The following is a 19158-nucleotide window of genomic DNA, read 5'->3' as shown; positions in this document are numbered from 1 at the left end:
GAGTTATGGCCCACCCAGGCTGGAGTGCAGGCTGGGGCTAGTAAGCACCCCAAGCTCTGACAGAGGAGCCATCACACATGAGATGCAGCCAGGAAGCATGACAATCTGACTAGACTGCATGGCCTAGGTCCCTCAGCTTAATTGCCTGCCCAAAGCAGAACTCTAGAATAAACTTAATGCCACTCAAAGCCCCAAATTACCCTCACAACTTTTTATACACAATAACCAGGCTAAAATCCAAGAGGACAACATCTGGATCCCCTCTGAGTCTTTTTATTGACTTCTATTATTATCTTGGATGTTAATATGTTCAAATATTAAAAGACAGCATAGAAAATTCTGGCCAAAAATTGGAAATCATAAAAAGAAAATTCAGCTGCCATTTTGGACCCTGTGGAGGCCTGCTGGGAACAGACTTCTAAAAGGCAAATATGTCTGGAAGGCTGTGGTGCAAGGCCACTTTTGGTCTCTGGAACCAAAGGGAGTGGCTCTTCTTAAAATTGAAGGTGTTTATGCCCAAGATGAAACTGAATTCTGCTTCGGCAAGAGATGTGCTTATGTGTGCAAAGCAAAACCCACACGTGACTCCTGGAAGCAAACTGAACAAAGCCAGAGCAATCTGGGGAAAGGTGACTTGTGCCCATGGAAACGGTGGCATGATTCAGGCCAAATTTCGAAGCAGTCTTCCTGCTAAGGCCATTGGACACAGAATCTGTGATGCTGTGCCCCTCAAGGACTTAAACTAATGAAAAGTAAATAAAGCAAATTTGTGCTCTTATAATTAAAAAAAGAAAAGTAACCAAAGGAAAATTCTAGAATTGAATAAAATAATACCTAAAATAAAGAATCCAGTGGATATGTCTAATGACAGAGCTGAAGAGAGAATTAGTTATCTGAATTTTAATCAAGCAAACAGACTAAAGCATGGGGAAAACAAGGTTGAAAATGTGGAAGAATGTGAGAGCCATGAGCAATGTGGTAAAAGGTCAAACGTAGGAGGAATGAGGAAAGAGGACTGAGCAGAAGTGTCCTGAAGAGATAATGGCTAAGAATTCTCCAAACCAACAAAAGATACCAAGCCACAGGTTCACAAGCACTGCAAACTTCAAGGTGACTATAAAAGTTTACTCAAGCATATCACAGTAAAAGTGCTGAAATCCAAAGAGAGTGAGAAAATTCTACAAACATCTAGTGGGGGAGCAACAATGAAAACTATAAGCTGAATTCTCCACAAAGATGGAGAGAACACCATGCCCTGGTATCTGCATGGTGCCCACCAGCTCTGCATCCCAAAGGCAGCTACAACAACACAGCAAACTTCAAAAAACAGGAGAAATGCTTTCAGACAGAGAGATTTTCTAAAAATAAGAAATAAGCTAAGAAATACTTAAAAAATGAAAAGCAATACAAAGAGCAAACAGATAAAACTAAATGAGGGTTGGCGGCATGGCTCTAGTGGTAGAGCGCCTGCCTTAGTAAGTGTGAAGCCCTGAGTTCAAATCCCAGTACCACCAAAAAAAAAGGTTTTTTTCATTCATTTTTATTTTTTATTCATATGTGCATACAATGTTTGGGTCATTTCTCCCCCCTCCCTTTCATTCATTTAATAATGAATATTGACTATTAAAAAGTAATAAGTATCATATAGGGTTAAAAAGTAGAGAATTAAAATAAACAGTGGCACACAAATGGGGTGTAAACAGTAAAGGGAATGTGGTGTTCACAGGCCCCTTCATTATCCATGACCTGGTAAGAATTCTGTTTTATGTCAGTCTGTAACAGGTCACCAGTCAGAATAGGCACTCTAAAAGAATAGCTAAGAGAACAGAACAATGTGTAACAAGGTAAAAAGAGGGCTAGGGGTGTGGCTTAAGTGGTAGAGTGCCTGCCTGGCAAGGTGCTGAGTTCAAACTCCAGGACTGAAAAAAAAAAAGGTAACAAGATAGAGCAATAAAAATTACTTAACCCAGGGGGTAAAAAAAAAGTATAAAAGAAAAGGGAAAAAAAACTAGGGCTGGGAGTTCAAGTGTTTGCCTAGCAAGCACAAGGCCCTCGGTTCAATCCCTAGCGACATAAAAACAAAAAAACCCCAATGAATCAAATGGTAGATTTCAAATGAAATGTACCAGTCATCACATTGCATGTATATAAATTAAATATTTTTTAAAATACTGCCAGACTCAGGACAAAAATAACAAGTATAGACAACTTTGTAAGAGAGATACCTTTAGAGATGCACCTTTTCAGAAAAGCTGAAAGTTTAGAAAACAATAAATCATGCACATGTTAACCTTTAAAAAAAGTTAATATCAAAGCCAACTTTGCAAGAAACAGCACTGAAACTAAAGGCCATTTCATGATCCACCAGGAAGATGTAAAATTTCCACATCTGCACACATGTGATAACATAGCTTTAGTGGGAGCAAGAACTGACAGGACTGAAAAGAGAAATAGGGATAGCTGCACAGTAACAGAACAAGCTGATGAGAGTGAAGGACACTGTGAATACACCACTACTGGGTCCAAGAACTCACAGATGTGGATGCACACACGCCTGCTACACAAATTAATCCTATAATGCACCACAAAACAGGTAAAACCAATATCCAAGAACTAAAATAAGTTCTCTGACCAAGGGGAGATTACGATGTGAGAAATAACAAAATAAGCCTATGTTTGGAAATTAAGCAGTTCACTTCTAAATCACTCATGGCGTGGAAGAAAACATTATTTTGAATTGAGTGGCAGTAAAAATACAACATAATAAAACTTATAGAATATAGCAGGACTCAGAATTAAATTTCAGAACATATGTTAGAAAATGACCAGCTTGGGAAAAAAATTAATGATCTAAGTATCTTTAGAATTTTCAGAATGAACAACAGCTTAACTTCATAAAAAGAATGTGAAAAGTGGATATATGTTGGTAGGGACAGGTAGACAGGTAGGATGGACATTAAGTCAATTTATTAGAAAAGAATAAAGTTGATAAACTTCTGGTGAGGCTCATTTTCAAAAGAGGATAGAACAAATTATCAGTATCAAGAATAAAGGGCTGGGAGCCAGATGTGGTGTTATACAGCTATAATCCCAGCACTCAAGAGGCTGATGCAGGGAATAATGAGTTCCAGCCAACCTGGGCTATACAGACAAAAAAAAGAAAAAAAAAGAGAGAGAGAGAGAAATCCTATACAAAATAAAGTATTATGAACAGTTTGTGCCAAAATACTTGAAAATTCAGATGAAAGAAGCAAATTCCTAGAGAAACATATTTATCAGCTGACACAAGAAATTAAACATCTGAGAAGCAATATGACTCAGAAAGAAAAACTTCCCCCAAAAGAAAACTATTGTGTTTAAAAAAGAACTTAGATGGATCCTATCCAAATCCTTCCAGAACAAAAAGACAGACCATTCCTTAACTCATTTAACAAAATCAGCCTGGTCTGTTTTCTTTTTTGGTGATACTGAGGCTGGAACCCAGGGCCTTACATCTGTTAGGAAAGCACCCTACCACAGAGCCAGCCCTAATTAACAGCAACATATGACAAGGATATCACGAGAAAGGAAAATTTTAAGTTATTCTCACTCCTGAGTGTAAGTGCAAAACTCCTAAATAAAATGCTCTGGGAGAGGGAGAGAGACAGAGAGAGAATATAGTTTAACATTCAGAAATATACAACAAATAACAAGAAAATTCACATGGTTATCTCATTGATAATGGAAAAATATTTGATAAATTAACATCCAATCTGGAATTAAAAAAAAAAAAGTCATCCCTTCAGAATGAAAACTAGGAATAGAAGGAAATTTTCCTTAATCTGTTAAAGAATATTTTTAAAAATTTTTTTGTGGTACTGGGGATTGAACCCAGTATCTCATACTTGCTAATCAAGCATTCTACTATTTGAGCTATACTCCTAACACTGTAAGAATTTAAAAGTACAGCAAATACTTTTTCTTGGGGGAGGGGTTGTTGGGGACAGGCAGTACTGGAGTTTGAACTCAAGGCCTGGAGCTCACAAGGCAGAAACTGTACCACTTGAGCCAAGTCCCCATCCCTTTTTTGCTTTAGCTATCTTTCAGCTAGGGTCTCATTTTTTGTCCCAGCCACCTTGGACTGCAATCCTTCTACTTACACCTCCTGTGTCTCTGGGACACATGTCCAGCTTTTTGCTGTTGTTGAGATGGGGGCTCGCTAACTTCTTGCCCAGGCTAGCCTCAAACTGCAATCCTCCAGATCTTCATCTCCCAAGTAGCTAGGATTACCTACCACCACACCCAGCCTGCAAATATCATTCTTAAATGTGAAATATTGAAAGCTTCCCCTGAAATCAGGAATAACACAAGGATGCTCCTATCATCACTATTATTATTAAAACAAAAAATAAAACAAAACAAAATTGTATGGAAGGTTCCAGACAATGCAATAAACCAAGCAGAAGAAATATGTAAGAATTGGGGAGGAAAAAAATGAAACCCATTATTTGTAGATGAGTGTGTTCACAGGTAACCGAAAAGAATCTTCAGCTAAAGTATTATAATAAGTAAACTTAGCAAAGTCAGGGACTATAGAAAGTCAATAAAAAACACAATATTTCCACACAGTGGCAGCAATTCTGGATGCAATATGTAAACACTACATGTGTGGCAAGGGTAAAATTTAAAGTACCACTTGAATAGTACCCAGAAAGAAAAATTCAAATGCTCAAGAAAGTAACAGGATGGCATTTGCAAAGAAAACTATCAAACAATATCAAAAATTAAGAACTAACCCATACAGGGCCTGGTTCCCTGGAACTGGAGGCATAGATTAAATGGTAAAGCACCTGCCTGCTGAGTGCAAAACACTGAGTTCAAGTCCCAGTACTGCCAAAAAAAACCAAGCAAATAAAACCCCTAAATATATAGCCAGGAATTAAGCATTAAATATTGTAAAGATCTAATTTCTCCCCCAAACTGATCTGATCAATAACATCCCAATCAAAATTCCAACAGGGGATGTGTGTACATGCGTGCGTGTGTGTGTGTGTGTGTGTGTGAAAGAGTGCCAGAGGATGCCAAAATTATACTGAAATGCAAAGGCCCTATCAGCCAAAACAATCCTTCAGAATAAAAATGAGAGGACATACCATTTTGGCTAAGCTATAATGATTAAGACAATGTAATATTAGCCTTAAGATGGGCACTTGGACCCAAGAAACAGAATAGGTAGTTAAGAGAGTATTTATGAACATCTACTTAGGACAGAGGTGGCACTTCAGAGTAGTAGAGAAAGCACTATGTTTCAGTAAACGGCAGCTGGCCCTATGAAAAGTGGCATGGAATTCCCTTCTCCTTTGGTTGCAAGCTGAGTTGGCCAATGGGAGACGCTAGCAAGACACCAAGGGCGGGGAGGTGAGATGATTTATTCCCAGGCTCTCAGCCAGCTAATTTCCATGAGCAGTGTGCACCCTTAAGGAATTCCTGACAGACAGCCCGTCATAAAGATCCCCCGTTGGAGGTGAGGTAAGCACTCTTTTGTGTGGTTCCTTTACAGATCAAGATGCATGGAGATGCCACACTTTTCCTCATTTGCTTTGTTTTTTGGGGAGGGGGGGTTGGGGTGATGCTGGGGTTTGAACTCAGGGCCTCATACTTCCTAGGCAGATGCTCTACCGCTTGAGCCACTGCACCAACCCTTCTTAGCTTTAGTTTTCAGGTAAGCGTTCATTTTTATCCAGGGCCAGTCTCAGACCTTGGTCCTTCTACCCAGGTGGGATAACAGGCACACCACCACACCTGGCTTACTGGTTGGGACAGTGTATCACCAGCTTTTTGCCTAGGGCTGGCCTTAAACTGTGATCCTCCCAATCTCTGCCTCCCAAGTAGCTGGGATTACAGATGTGAGTCACCACACCTGCCCCTCATTTGCTTTTTAAGCTCTACCCAATGTTTGAATCTTCCATTTATTAAACTCTTAACACACTTAGTTTGAGAGGCTTCTGTTTCCTGCTGAAACTCTAGGAGACATTATCTAGAAAAGCTGAAGACACAGAGTTAGATATGCAGTGGGATTCTCCACTTCTAGTTACATGCATACACAGGAAGGCCGCTGATGTGTGCCAGGTACAGGTACAAGGCTATCTACTGAAGCAATGTTCACACAAATGAAAAAAGGCTATGCAAAAATAGTTAAGTGGATAACTACACTGGCTCTTACAATGGAATACTACATTCCAACAAAAGTGAAGAACTAACTATTCACACTTTTCATACTTCAGAGCCTTTACAAATTATTAAGGACTCCAAAGACCTTTCATTTTACATATGCACACATATAGACATATGTATATATAAAATATATGTACACTTTTAAAAAATGTACATTTGTTCTTTTTAAAACAATAAACAAGCCAGGCACTAGTGGCTCATGCCTGTAACCCTAGCTACTCAGGAGGCAGAGATCAGGATGATCACAGTTTAAAGACAGTCTAGGCAAATAATTTGTGAGATCCTAGCTTAAAAAACCCCATCACAAAAAAGGGCTGGTGGAGTGGCTCAAGTGGTAAAAGTGCCTGCGTAGCAAGTGTGAGGCCCTGAGTTCAAACCCAGTACCACCAAAAAAAAATTAGTAAATAAAAAAAAGAAAGAGAACAATAAACATCACATCACATGTTAACATAAATAACATTTTGAATGAAAAGTAACTTTTTGCTTTCCAAAACAAAAGAGAGAGGAGTGGTACTGTTTTATATTTGTGAACTTTTATTGTCCTGGCTTCAGAAAAAAAGTTCAAATATTAGTTTCCAAATTTCCTGTCTGTTTCCACATTTAACCTACTGTGCTATGTTGTTGTGGTTGAAGTAGATGAAGAAACTCAGACTTGCACAGATATTTGGCTGGAAAGGGGAAGGATTTAAGTGCCTTTTCAGACAAGTATAGACATCCCTCTTGAAATGACCAAAACTGAACGAGGAACAAGTTCTTACAGATGAGACACCACGCAGCACTGTACGCCCCTTGGTGAACTTACACTGCTACATCAAAACCCAGTGGCTTACCTGCATGTTGAATTAATCCTCCACCCACGCATGGGTTTGTAAGGAAAACACTGGCCCACTTATTTACACCACCTAACCGGCAACAACAACAAAAAGTCACTTTCATCATTATCACTATCAGGAAGTTGGTAAGTATCAACAAGCATCAAGTCCACAATGGTAGGCACAGCTTTCCTACAATTCTAATTTTCATGTAAAAACTCAAACTTGAACCTCCAGGCGTGGTGGTACACATCTGTAATCCCAGCACTCAAGAGGCTGAGGCAGAAGGATTGTGAGTTCCAGGCCAACCTGGACACCTCAAAAGAAAAAAAAAATCAAAACAATCAAAAACAACGACAGAAATCCCCAAATTTTATCACTGACAACAAACATAGTCTCTTGTTTTCTTTGGAGTGACAGGTTCACTTTGTTTATTTTCAAGCAAGTGGCTGCCAAATACTTGTGTGAGAGTAACCAGAGCTTATCTGCCAGTCGTTCCATCAAGTAAAAATGGCGCCCTATGAAAACAGTAGCACGTTTAGCCTGCAGCTCAAGGAAGTACACACATCGGCGGCCCCAGGCAGCAGCGGTGCTCACACCAGCGTACCACTTCATCACAGAGTTTGAGAGACATGCTCACGAGGGCTGAGATGTAATCAAACCAGCCATTTTTCCTGCCTTATCAAGAACGTCCTTGAGGGAAACTGGATTTTTAAAAACTGCTAATAAAGGGCAGTGAAGAGTCAAATGACTGCCTATCTGGCCCGCGGCGCTGCCTGTACTCACTCTAAGGCACCAGGAGCGTCAGCCCTCATTGCTTTTGGACCCTCAGTCAAATGACATCTTCATTTAGCATGAAAAGTTCTGACCTCTCAGAACTTTTGAGAACTGGTTTTAGGGAAGCCCACAGGGGATCCACTGATCACACCTTGAAAACTACTAACTCTCACCAACACAAACCAGTATGGGTGAATCCTAAAAATGTAATGCTAAGCAAAACAAAAAGTTCACAGACATCAAACACTATCTACTGTGAGATTCATTTATACAAAAATTCAAAAACAGGCAAGACTAAACTAGTTTGTTGAGTGATGCATACTTAGTTGATAAAACTCACTGGGTGAGTTGAGCACAGTGGCTCACACCTATAATCCTAGTTACTTGGGAGGCAGAGTTTGGGAGGATTGTAGTTTGAAGGCAACGTGGGCAAAAAGTTCAAAAGACTCCATTTCAATCAGTAAAAAGTTTGGTGTGGTGGTGCATGCCTGTCATACCAGCTACATGGGAAGCATAATGGGGCGGGGGGCGGTGTCCAGGCTGGCCTGGGCATAAATGTGAGACCCTATCTCAAAAAAATCCAAAGCAAAATGGACTGGGGATGTGGATCAGGTGGTAAAGCATTCTGTCTAGCAAGTGCAAGGACCTAAGTTCAAATCCAATATCACCAAATAGAAAAACAACACTGGGAGATTTCAATACACTTCTCTCAGTAACTAATTTTAGGAAGGTTACAGAAAAAATGAGTAAGGTTATAGAAAATGCAAACACAATTAAAAAGCTTAATCTAATGACCATAGCCAAAAGGCTGCACCCAACAATAACAGAGCACACCTTGTTTGCCAACACATATAGAACACTCACAATGACAATATATTACACAAAGCAAGTCTCAACAAAAGCAAGAGCCACTATTGTAAGGACAATATTCTTTGTGATGCGATTACTTTAAAAATCAGTAGTAAAGGGCCAGGCATGGTGGGACACAGCTGTAATCGCAGCTACTTGGGAGGCAGAGGTAGGAGGATCATGGGAGGCCAGTTGGCATGAAACCCTATCTGAAAAACAAACTAAAAGCAAAAGGGTTGGGGGTATGGCTCAAGTAATAGAGCCCCTGCCTAGTAAGAGCAAGGCCCTGAGTTCAATCCTCAGTACTGCTAAAAACAAAACTGACAGTAAAACGGTAACTTCAAAATGACACTTGGACTGAGGAATGGCTCAAGCAGTACAGCGCCCGCTTTGCAAGTGTGCAGCTCTGAGTTCAAACTCCAGCTCCCCCCACCAAAAAAAAAAAAAAAAAAAAAGAAAAGAAAATCTGACACTTGGAAATGTTAAAAACACTTTTAAATGATGCATTAGTTGAAGAAGAAATCCTAGAAATTAGAAAATATTTATAACTCAGTAACAAAAATGTTACATATCAAAACTTGTGAGCTGAGCTGAAACAGTGTTAGAGGAGACATTTATAGTTTTAAGTGATTTTATTTGGAAGGAAAATAAAAATTAATGACCTGAGGGCTAGGTGTGGCTCAAGTGGTAAAGCAGGTGTGAGGTCCTGAGTTCAAACCCCATACTACCAAAAAAATTAACGACCTGAGGGAATGTGGAGGTCAGGGAGAAAAAAGTCCAAAGAAAATATGAGGAAAAAACATAACTAAACTTGTTAGCAACCAAACTTGTTTGAATGAAAGTATGTCATATCTACAGAAGTATGTCCGAAAAGATCCTATGCAAATTACCATCTACATCATGGCACCTCAACCACAGGCTCCTCGGCGGGAAGCTTGCTCCACCCATTTGTTAGGAGAGGTGATCTCAGACCCCAACATCTGCGTACCCTTAATCCTCTGAGAAAAACTGATTCTCCTTCTGGACAGCCCAGGAAGGCTATGCTAGGCAAACAGACTTCACAAATTCACTCAGTTATCCTTAAGTTAGGGGAGGGGAGGACTGCAATAATAATAATAATAATAATAATAATAGTAGTACTAATGATGATGCAACCGCATTCTCCTTCCCTTTTCTATCAGTCTCTCTTCTCTCTCCCGCTTGCAGCTACCTGCAGTGTCCAGTGGAGGGACAAAGAGGAGGACCCTCACTTCTCCAACCCTACTTGGTGGTGCTTGGTTCTGATGATCTCTCCAGGCCAACCTAAGTCACCCCACTGGGATTCACCCAAAACTGATCACCTCTCAAACCTTAGATGTTTGAGCCACCATCTGGCCACAGTCTCTGAATCTCTCCAGTTCTCTCACTTCCCCCCACTCTACGGACAGGCATCATTATAGCCTCTACTCTTGATCCATCAACCTCTCCTGCCTGACTCTCTCTCTGTGCTAACAATGGAACAACAAGCTCCCTAACCTCACAGGCCTGGGGCAAAAATCACAAATGTAGTCTCTACCACAATGGTCCTGTATTGGCTGGATTTTCCACCCAAGTACTAACCAGCCCCGACCCTGCTTAGCTTCTGAGATCAGGGTGGTATGATCACAGATTGATTCTCTATGGAGCGCTCCAGTTCTAAGACCTTCCTACTCTCCCGAAACTGCTTCCCCAGCCATGCTGCCTCTTCCTCTCTTACTTTATACGCTATCCCATAGAGGAAAAGCAAAAGGGGGCGGGGGGGGGGGCGGTCCATGGAGGCAACTGGCAAAGTGAACTATTCCTTTCTCAGCCTTTCCCCTGGCTGCTCCCCCATCAGCCAGACCCCAGCCCAAATGCTGTCTTGTCAAAGGCCTTCACTGACTGGCCCTATCCCACAGCCTGTTTCCCATAGCCCAGGCAGAAGCCTGGCCCGTCTTGCTCACCACACTCCCCCAGCACCTACGGCACAGTGTTTAGTAGACATTCCCTACATGCACTAATTCCTTTGGGAATACTGGTTCCGAATGACTGTATGCTCCTTACATAAAATTCAACCACTCTTTACAATTGCACAACATCACTCTGCCGGCTTCTCTCTATGTTCTTCCTTCTGTCTTTGTCCAATCTATGCTACCCTCTTCAAATCACTGATGATAAACCTCTGCTTACCATCTTCTCAAACCTAGATTCTTTTCAATACATGGCTTCATTTTTCATCTCTACCTTATCCCTTATTATTTTTAATAACTTCTATATGATTAAGGACATGGTCAGTGACTACAACGTATGTGTCAGCTGTGAACCACAGGACAACCACAGCCTCAATCTCACCCTGAACTGCTTCCTCTTTAAAAAACCTCAGCACTCATCTTTCCTACTTCCCTGTACCCAAATGAAGCTGTCCTTGTCTTTCACTGAAACCTCTAAGCCTGTAGGCCCTCTGCTCCATCTTCCTGGATAGGCACCTGATTTTCTACCATTGTGCTGTCTGGATCATCCTACCAACACAATCCTCATTACCTTATTAAACAGCCTGTCTTTCTGGCACATGCTCTCGCTCATCTTATTATATTCCAGAGCACCACTATAAAAGTCTTCAAACACCATTTTATTATAGCTAATTACAGACTGGATTATTTAAACTTAGTTAGCATGTTAATATTTGAAGGAAAGCAAGACTTGGGTAACCAAGAAACAACCTTTCTATCTTTAACAGAACTAGTAATGAAAAACTGAGAGTATTCCACATTCTCATGTGAAGCTATATAATGTACATTTACAGTGATTCCCAGTCACCCCTTCCCATGGTTATCTGGAGGAAATACTTACGTAGATAAGTCCTGAATAGTAGCGATCCTTCAGATTATGTAGAACAGAAGCTTCATTCAAGCATGTCAATTCCGCCATATCCTCCACCTTGGAAAACTTAGGTGGGTTCATTTTCTGAATGTCATCTTTGTTGACCATTGCTTTCTTCCCATTCTCTGCCAACTCCACCATAACTTCATCTCCCCGTTCTTCTTTGATACTAGCTGCCTCAAAACCATGGCGCTCTGATGGGATCCACACTAGCTTTTTAGCTGTCCAGTCAGCTTGAGTGGCAGGGTTGTAGATGACAGCCCTGTCCACAAAGAGATACCTCTCTGGGTCCTCCAGTCCAGTTCTCTGTGCCATTGTAAACAGAAGGATCCAAGAGCACTTGCCTCTAAGAGAAGAAGGGCAAAGTTAGATGATCATTAAATATAATTTATAAGTTTTACTTTCTAAGAAACTTAAACAAAAACCTTGGTAAACATAAAGCATAAACTCTGAGTTAAGGAGCTGGGGTATTCCTTTTTCACAGCCTTACTAACCACGTCTCCAAGGTAAATTTCAAGGATGACCACTAATTATGACTCTGGTTGTCTGGACCACTCAAGATTTGCCCTCAGTTACCAAGGGCTATAAAGCAAGCAAAAGCAAAAGAGCAAAGTTCCAGGGTGACCTTTTTTCTCTCCACCTCCTCTTTCACTCTCACCACAAACTAAACAGGGAGTTAAGAAGGAAAAGGAGAAAGGAGAAAAAGAAAACAAAGATGCATAATAAAAGGTCCACGGACTGGTACTGGAATTAGTGTGATCACAGGCTGCAGCTACAAAAACACATCATGATTGCTACAGGGTAAAGAATCAGGTCTAAAGCATGCCTCCTGATCCACCTTCAGACAACAGGCTCCGTCCTTCCTTATAAATGCCCCAAATCAGTCCCCTGTAGCTTCTCTATGGCCCCACATGGCTTCACATGAGCCTTGAGTACACTGATGGTAGCTGTGGTCATTCAGGTCTCCACTCCCATTCTGCAGCTGCTCCACTCCTCCATCTCCATGGCAGCATCCCCCCATTCTGTAAGATCCTTCCACTAACCAGATCTTGGCTCTGGACAGACTCCAAGGTGTCCAGCCTTCTCTGCACAGTGTGGGGCCCAAAAGCAAACAGAGTATTCCAGATATGTTCTGACCAGTGCAAACAAGGTAATTAACAACCTGAGCCACAGTGAGGAAAGGTCTGGTTCTGTGTTATCATTAATGTAGCTCAAGATATAATTGATTTATTGAACACTCAGGGAGTTGGCTCATAAGGAGCTACTAGCAAAAGTTCTATACGTATTGTTGCTAAGCTGTATCTGCTCCTACACTTACGCAATTGGTCTTGGGAACAAATGACAGGACTTTAGGGCTTATCATTCACCTTTCTGATATAATTCATCACTCCCGCTTGGCAGTATCTGTTTGGAATCTGATACCGTTGCAAACATTTTTGCTATTACTTCAAAGTCCAGGTTATTATAAATTTCATAGGCACCATTCTATGACTTTCCCCAATGAACATAAGAAGCCAACTGAGGGCCAGAAACGGGGGCAAGAGGGATTTGTAGGCAAGTGTTTCCATACAAGGCATCTCTTGTAGTGTGCATGGGAAATCATAAAGTCACGCAAAGTTGTAAGTTTTTAACCTGAAGCCCGTAGATGAAATTCAAGCTCCATGAACTGAAACAGTATAACCATGTAGTATACTCCATGTGCACATGTGTGCTATCCCAAACAGAACACCCTTACATTCTTTAGATTCTCAAAAGGCTGTCTATATCCTAAAAAAATTAATCACTGACAGTGGGTACAGATAAGTCTTTTAGTCCCCAGTAATAGCTTACTAGAATCAAATAGCTATGATTTTTCAGAATTATGTTATAATACAATGCACTACAAATCCTCATGCCCTAGAGTAGGGGGTCTCCATTGTGGCATGCCTTAGCAGCACCAGGAAGGCTTGTTGACATACAGACTGCTGGGCCCACCCCCACGGCTTCTCACTGCTTAGGTGTAGGGTAGACTCTAACAAGTTCCCAGATGGTGCTGATGCTGCAGGACATAGGCCACACGCGACAACCACTTCTCCACAGTTCTCTGGCTGCCATGGTGAGTCACTGTTACTACCAGGTAAAAAGAGGTTGAAAGCCAATGTCCTGGGCTCATCCATAACATGGCTTTAAAAATGTGCTCATGTTTTAAAGGTTATAGACTTAAAACAAAAATCACAAACCAAATTAACTCCCCCTCAAAAAACAAAATCACAAAATATGTGATTCACGTTAGTAAGACTTCTATAAATAAAATTGCTAACACGTTTAATAACTAAACTAACGTTGCCTCTTAGGCACCAATATGCCAACAGACAATACAGAAATCATTTGTGGGAACACATACATTCAGAAGTATGGTTTCAAAAGCCTGCTACCTCCAGGGACTGGGCTTATAAGACTATTAAGGACTCTTTCCAACTTAAATTGCACAGTGTTTTAACAGAGTCATGGGAATCATCCTAGGTGAATTTGAGGACAAATAATGGGTCACACACTCTACCTTTTGGAAGTACAGAATCTATTAAAAGAAAAAAGTCCAAATATAACAAAATATGGTAATGTTACTCTTACCCTCATTCAATACGAACTGCATAGTCTATACAGCACCTACTAACTAGCTTGCTGCAAGTAGGCATGCACACACTTCTTTTTCGTTTTTTCTTTTTTTTTTTTTTACTTTTTGAGATAGGGTCTCATATGTATCCCAGGATAGCCTCAATTCTTCTGCCTCAGTACTAGGATTACAGGTGTGCACCACCTTGCCCAGCTTCACGCATTTCAATTTACCTTGGGTATGTAACTACATGCTTAAATTTAGTAGGTGGCTATAAATTAGAATACCACGTCATTTCTGGAGTAGGTCTAGAAAAAGTAAATTATATATTTTTAAATTATTTTACCATTTTATCAAAATTATTAGTACTTCTTCTAAATATAGAAATGCTTCTAATTTAAGTTAAAAAAATCAACATATTACACAATTGTAATTGCAACATGCTCCCAATTTTATGGGAGAAAGTTACATATACTCATCTATGTTTTGATGGAATAACTATCCATTGGGTCTTTTCTGAGTAGTAGGACTACAAATTACTTTTATTTTTTCAGCATTTTCACAACTGAATACTATGGGGATGGTTACCTGTTCCTTGATGCCTTATCCTAAGTACTTGGCCTGGTCACTGGTAATTAACAGGGGATCGGAGCCTGTTAATGAACCTTACATAAATGGTCCCCAATGATCCCCATTCTCATAAGTAAGCTTGTACTTCTCTACAGCCTAAAACCTACTACTTCTTCCACTCCCGACCCAAATGCCACCCTCTCAAGTTCTTTTCAGGTCAGTCTGGCAATTTAATCCTCTCCTTCTCCTAACGTTCTGTTCAGCACACTGGCAGTCTCCTTGCCTACCTAGCACTGCACTACAGGATTTCCTTAGCAGGTAGTAAGTAGGTGCTCATGGTGGTATTTAATTGACAGAGTTCATGAGGCTAGTGAAGGTGTTTTCTTCAGTGTAACTGAAGAAATTGCCAAATATGTTGTATTTTTTCACTCTGTAGTACATTTGGCATCTGATGTGGGTCAATATGGTATTTAACAGGAACCACTCCCAAAGGTTTTGTCATGCCAAAAGGTTAATACCACAGTTTTAAAAATAGCAGATATTGTTGTTATATATCCCTAATCACATCCAGGCACTATTCTAAGTAGTTACATCTATCAAGTCTTAATCCTCACAAGAGCATTAAAAGATAGATACCATTAATATCTCCATTTTACAGATCTAAGGTACAGGCAAAAAACCCACCCAAGATCACACAGCTAACAAGAAGCAAGAGCTGGGATTAAGCCCAGAGTTCAGGTGCAAACTGCAGGCTACAATGATGGAAGGCAAGAGGAGGGGGAGCAAATTTTGAAGGGCATGTGGTACACTGCCAAATAAAAAACCCTGTCTACCAGTCATAGCTTAAAGAGTATCAGCTTAGCCAATGAACACAGCACACTCTGGCAAAGGCTTTGTATTTTAAAGAAAAAAAAAATGCTTATATTCAGGGGAAAAAAGAATAAGTAGGAACCTCTTTGTAGCAGACATGAAGATAATCTGGAGGCCTATCTTGGTGTCATTTGAAATAACTGCCTATTTATAATCAAGTCATTTCTCAGCGTATGAATTAGCCCCCTACAGAACCTGAGTTCCCATTCCCCTGTACTGGTTTTAGACACACATCCCTGGGGCTCCATTCCCCTCAGGTCATTTTTACTTCCAATGAAATGTCACCCAGCAAACTTCTCAACTACTTCCCAGGATCTATGGTAGGTATGGAGAGAGGACAATAAATTTTATGAATAGCTTGCATAGAGAAAAGCAAACAAAAATGATGTACCGTTTATCAACCCTAGAGCATCCTTCTAAAACAGACCAACGAAAACAGAACTGTCCCAATTTGTGTAATGCTAGCTACCACTGAGGTCACTGTCGTTACAAGGCTGCGCAAGTCTGCTAATTTATCAAAACTCTGCTAAACGACAGAATCACAAGCACAAACCAAAGTCATAAGACCACCATCTCTCCGTATTGCAGGCATTATCTCCCAATTAATATCTTTACACTGTGTTAAATATTTCTAAACTTGGATCCCAAACCAGGAATTTCAATTCCTCACATGTGATAACAGAGTACATAAAGTGCTAAAAGCATATAGTCTTTCACCCTACAACGTGCCCTTCAAATTTTCCTCCATCTCACCCTCTAGCCAGTCGCTTTATTGTAATATTTCCCTAAGAAGCTCAAATAAACAGCCAAGCACCCACAGGTCACATCCTATTGCTGCAGAAGCTTGTGCTAGATCGCACAATTACACCATATGTTTTCTCCCGATAAGGACAGGAAAGAACTGAATTTAAGATGCAGAAGTAAGGAGATGCATAAAATGGCCACTTTTCCAGATCCCAAGACGGACAGGGCATCCTTAAACATCAAAAGCATGGGACTACAAGAATAATTAATAGAGGCAGACTGATGAAGGAGATAAAACAATGAATAGATTATAAAGTTTTTTCCAGAGTGAGATACTATCAAGAATAATAAAACCTGACTCAAAGGAGTCCTCGGCTTCAATGTTAAAAAGGCAAAATCTCAGCAAAGCCAAAATATTGCATTTGGTATTATATTATTCAGCGAAAACAGCAGTCTTTGTTTCATCCGCAGTCAGGATCTACCCCGCCTGCTTTCCCCTACCCCACCCGAGCCCACCCCACCCCCTTCCATCCACCGCAGTGATCTGGAAGGGAGCTGCAGAGGCCCTAAGAAACAGATAACGGTCGTCGGCAGAGGCCACGTTACCCAAACCTCCCCAGCCCGGGTCAGACCCTCCGAGTAGCCACCTCCTTCCTAAGGCCCCAGTTCCCAGGCAGGCCTGGCTGGGGGCCGCCCGGGTCCCTGGGCTACATCCGCTCACCACAGGCCCACAAAGCCCCCGCCAATGCCAGGACCCCGCAGCTTCAACTTCCCTCAGACCCAATTCGAGCCCGATTTTATGGGATCGGGGTGTGACCCCCAACTGTAGAAGGCAAGGAAGAGACTGCGGCGGGCCATTCCCAGATCACTTAGACAATAAAAGGATTCCGAGACGAGGGCTGACCCTCCCCCCGGCCGCCCTGCTGCAGCGCGCCCCCGCCACATTTCCCGCCTCGACCCCTAAGCTCCCCGGGCCTCGCCGGGCGTCCACCCCCCCGGTCCCCGCGGTCCACCGGGGCGCACGGCAGGCGCCCCCCTCCGGTCCTCGGTCCCCAGCGCCCTCAGAGTGCGACCCTCCCGGCGCCGGCGGGCGGCGCCGGAGCCCCGCACCCGCCGCGCGCTCTCCGGGCCGCACAGACCCTCGGCGCTCGCGTACCTCCACCCTACAGGTCCGGCGCCCGCCTTCCGAGCCCGCGGCGAAGCCCTCCATAGCGCCCGGAGAGTCCGGCCGGGCCTAACCCACCCAGTAGCCCACCCAGGCGCCCTTCCTGTCCAGTGCTCCCTGCCACCGGGATCACGCCCCAGGACCGGGTTCCCCTCCCGGGAGGCAGACACAAACACGCGGAACACCAGGACCCCCTACCAGGGTACTAACGCCCCAACTCCACGCCTCCAGGGATCCCAAACACCGAGGAACTGGTCCCTACATCCCCACCCCCAGATCTCCACGTTCAGCCCCGCAGGGGTCGCCCTCCCGCACACCCAAGCCCTGATCGCTGCAAGGGTCTCACTCTCAAGGACCTTATTCCCCGCCCCTCCAAGGGTCCCCCCCATCTCTACCCACTGGGGTCCCGTTAGCCTCATCCCCGGGTTAGCTCGCCCGAACCTACGGTCCCCTCAGCACAAACCCTCCCAAAGCCCTCTCTGCCTTCCCTAGTTCCAGCTTCGGCTCGGTTCCTGCGTTCTAGAGCTGCCGGGATCCTTCCCTACTTCCAAGAACCGTCCCCGTGCTCCAGGCCGTGGCACTCGGACCCGGGCAGCCGCACCTCTCACCTTTAGCCGAAGATGGTGGCGCCGGCGCACGTCCCCAGCCGCGAACACAGAGCCGGCGCTTCTGTCCCAAACCCACCGCTGCCTCCGCCGGGCTCCTTTAGCACTGCTGCTTGTGGCTGCCCCACCCACCCCCACCCTCATTGGGCCAACTCCACGCCCATCACCGCCGCCCCCAGACCCACTGGTCGGTTTGCGCGCTCATCTCCCAGGCAAGACGTTAGCAACCCGAACGAAGCTACCTTCCCGTGTCTGACTCCCTCCACCCACCTGGAATGATGCTCATTGGCTCCCGCTTCCGACCCAGGCCCCCAGAGCTCCAATCTCATAGGACAACCCTCATGCCTATCAGAGATTCCGGGAGGTGCGGCCGGGACAGTGGCGGGCGATTGGCTGGTTCGGGTGGAGATGGACAGCTGAGGCTGGCTGTGCGCCCTGCGATCCCGCGAGGCAGCGGGTACGGACCCTGCAGCGGCCGGTTCGCTGCGCAAACCGGGATTGAGCGGACTGTAGGGCAGATGTACCGGGATAGGAACCCCCCAGCTCCCACTGCACTCGCCTCGCTTTAGCGAGTGGGCCGCCGCTGCATCCCACTCGAACGCCCCGCGGCCCGCTTGGCTTACAACAACCAGAGTGTCCTGCAGCGGGACAGGGTTCCACCTCGGAGTCGCGGGCACCCGGCGCTGCCTGCAGGGGCGGGGCCGGAACGCAGTCCAGAGAGCTGACGTCACCTTGGGGCTGCGGGGGGGGGGGGCGGGGGAAGGGGGAGGCCGTGGCTCTGCGGCTCACCTGCACCGGGGGAGGGGTGCCGCTCCGCCCATGCGCAAGGGCCCTACTCCGGCCTGGCTGCAGTCAGCGCTCACAGCCTTGTAGCGACCCAGAACCCCAGTCAGATGCTGCCCTGTCCATCCTGGCCCCAGACACCTTCCTCGGCCGTGGCAGTTTGGTGCTAGCAAGGGGAGGGGCCTCCCTGCCCAGCCTCCAGGCAAAGCTGAGATTCCAGAAGAATGAGGAGCAAACTGGCCTCGGAGGGAAGACTTGGAGGAAGGACTTCGAGCACCTCCTTCATTCATTCGTCCATTC

General features: G+C 43.8%; 1 protein-coding gene and 1 pseudogene across 5 annotated transcripts in view; one reads left to right on the top strand and one right to left on the bottom strand.

Annotated features, from left to right (window-relative positions):
• Positions 1 to 18758, bottom strand: part of Myh10 (myosin heavy chain 10) — a 145225-nt gene extending 126467 nt beyond the window's left edge. For 2 of the 5 annotated variants that reach the window (XM_074046881.1, XM_074046878.1), the window contains exons 1-2: positions 18346 to 18482; positions 11499 to 11874 (exon numbers count right to left, since the gene is read on the bottom strand). In XM_074046881.1, the coding sequence (XP_073902982.1) occupies positions 11499 to 11874; positions 18346 to 18404 (435 nt within the window). In that variant the 5' untranslated portion in view covers positions 18405 to 18482. Of the gene's footprint in view, positions 1 to 11498; positions 11875 to 18078; positions 18234 to 18345; positions 18483 to 18634 lie in introns of those variants that run through there. The other 3 variants (XM_074046880.1, XM_074046879.1, XM_020175529.2) reach the window with 3 other exon arrangements.
• LOC109693923 (large ribosomal subunit protein eL33-like) lies at positions 432 to 741 on the top strand (annotated as a pseudogene).
• Positions 18759 to 19158: the final 400 nt, after the last annotated feature.

Source organism: Castor canadensis, chromosome 11, assembly GCF_047511655.1.
Source record: "Castor canadensis chromosome 11, mCasCan1.hap1v2, whole genome shotgun sequence".
NCBI lineage: Eukaryota > Metazoa > Chordata > Mammalia > Rodentia > Castoridae > Castor > Castor canadensis.
The sequence above is the reverse complement of the archived record's forward strand: the minus strand, read 5'-3'. Positions and strand labels throughout refer to the sequence as shown.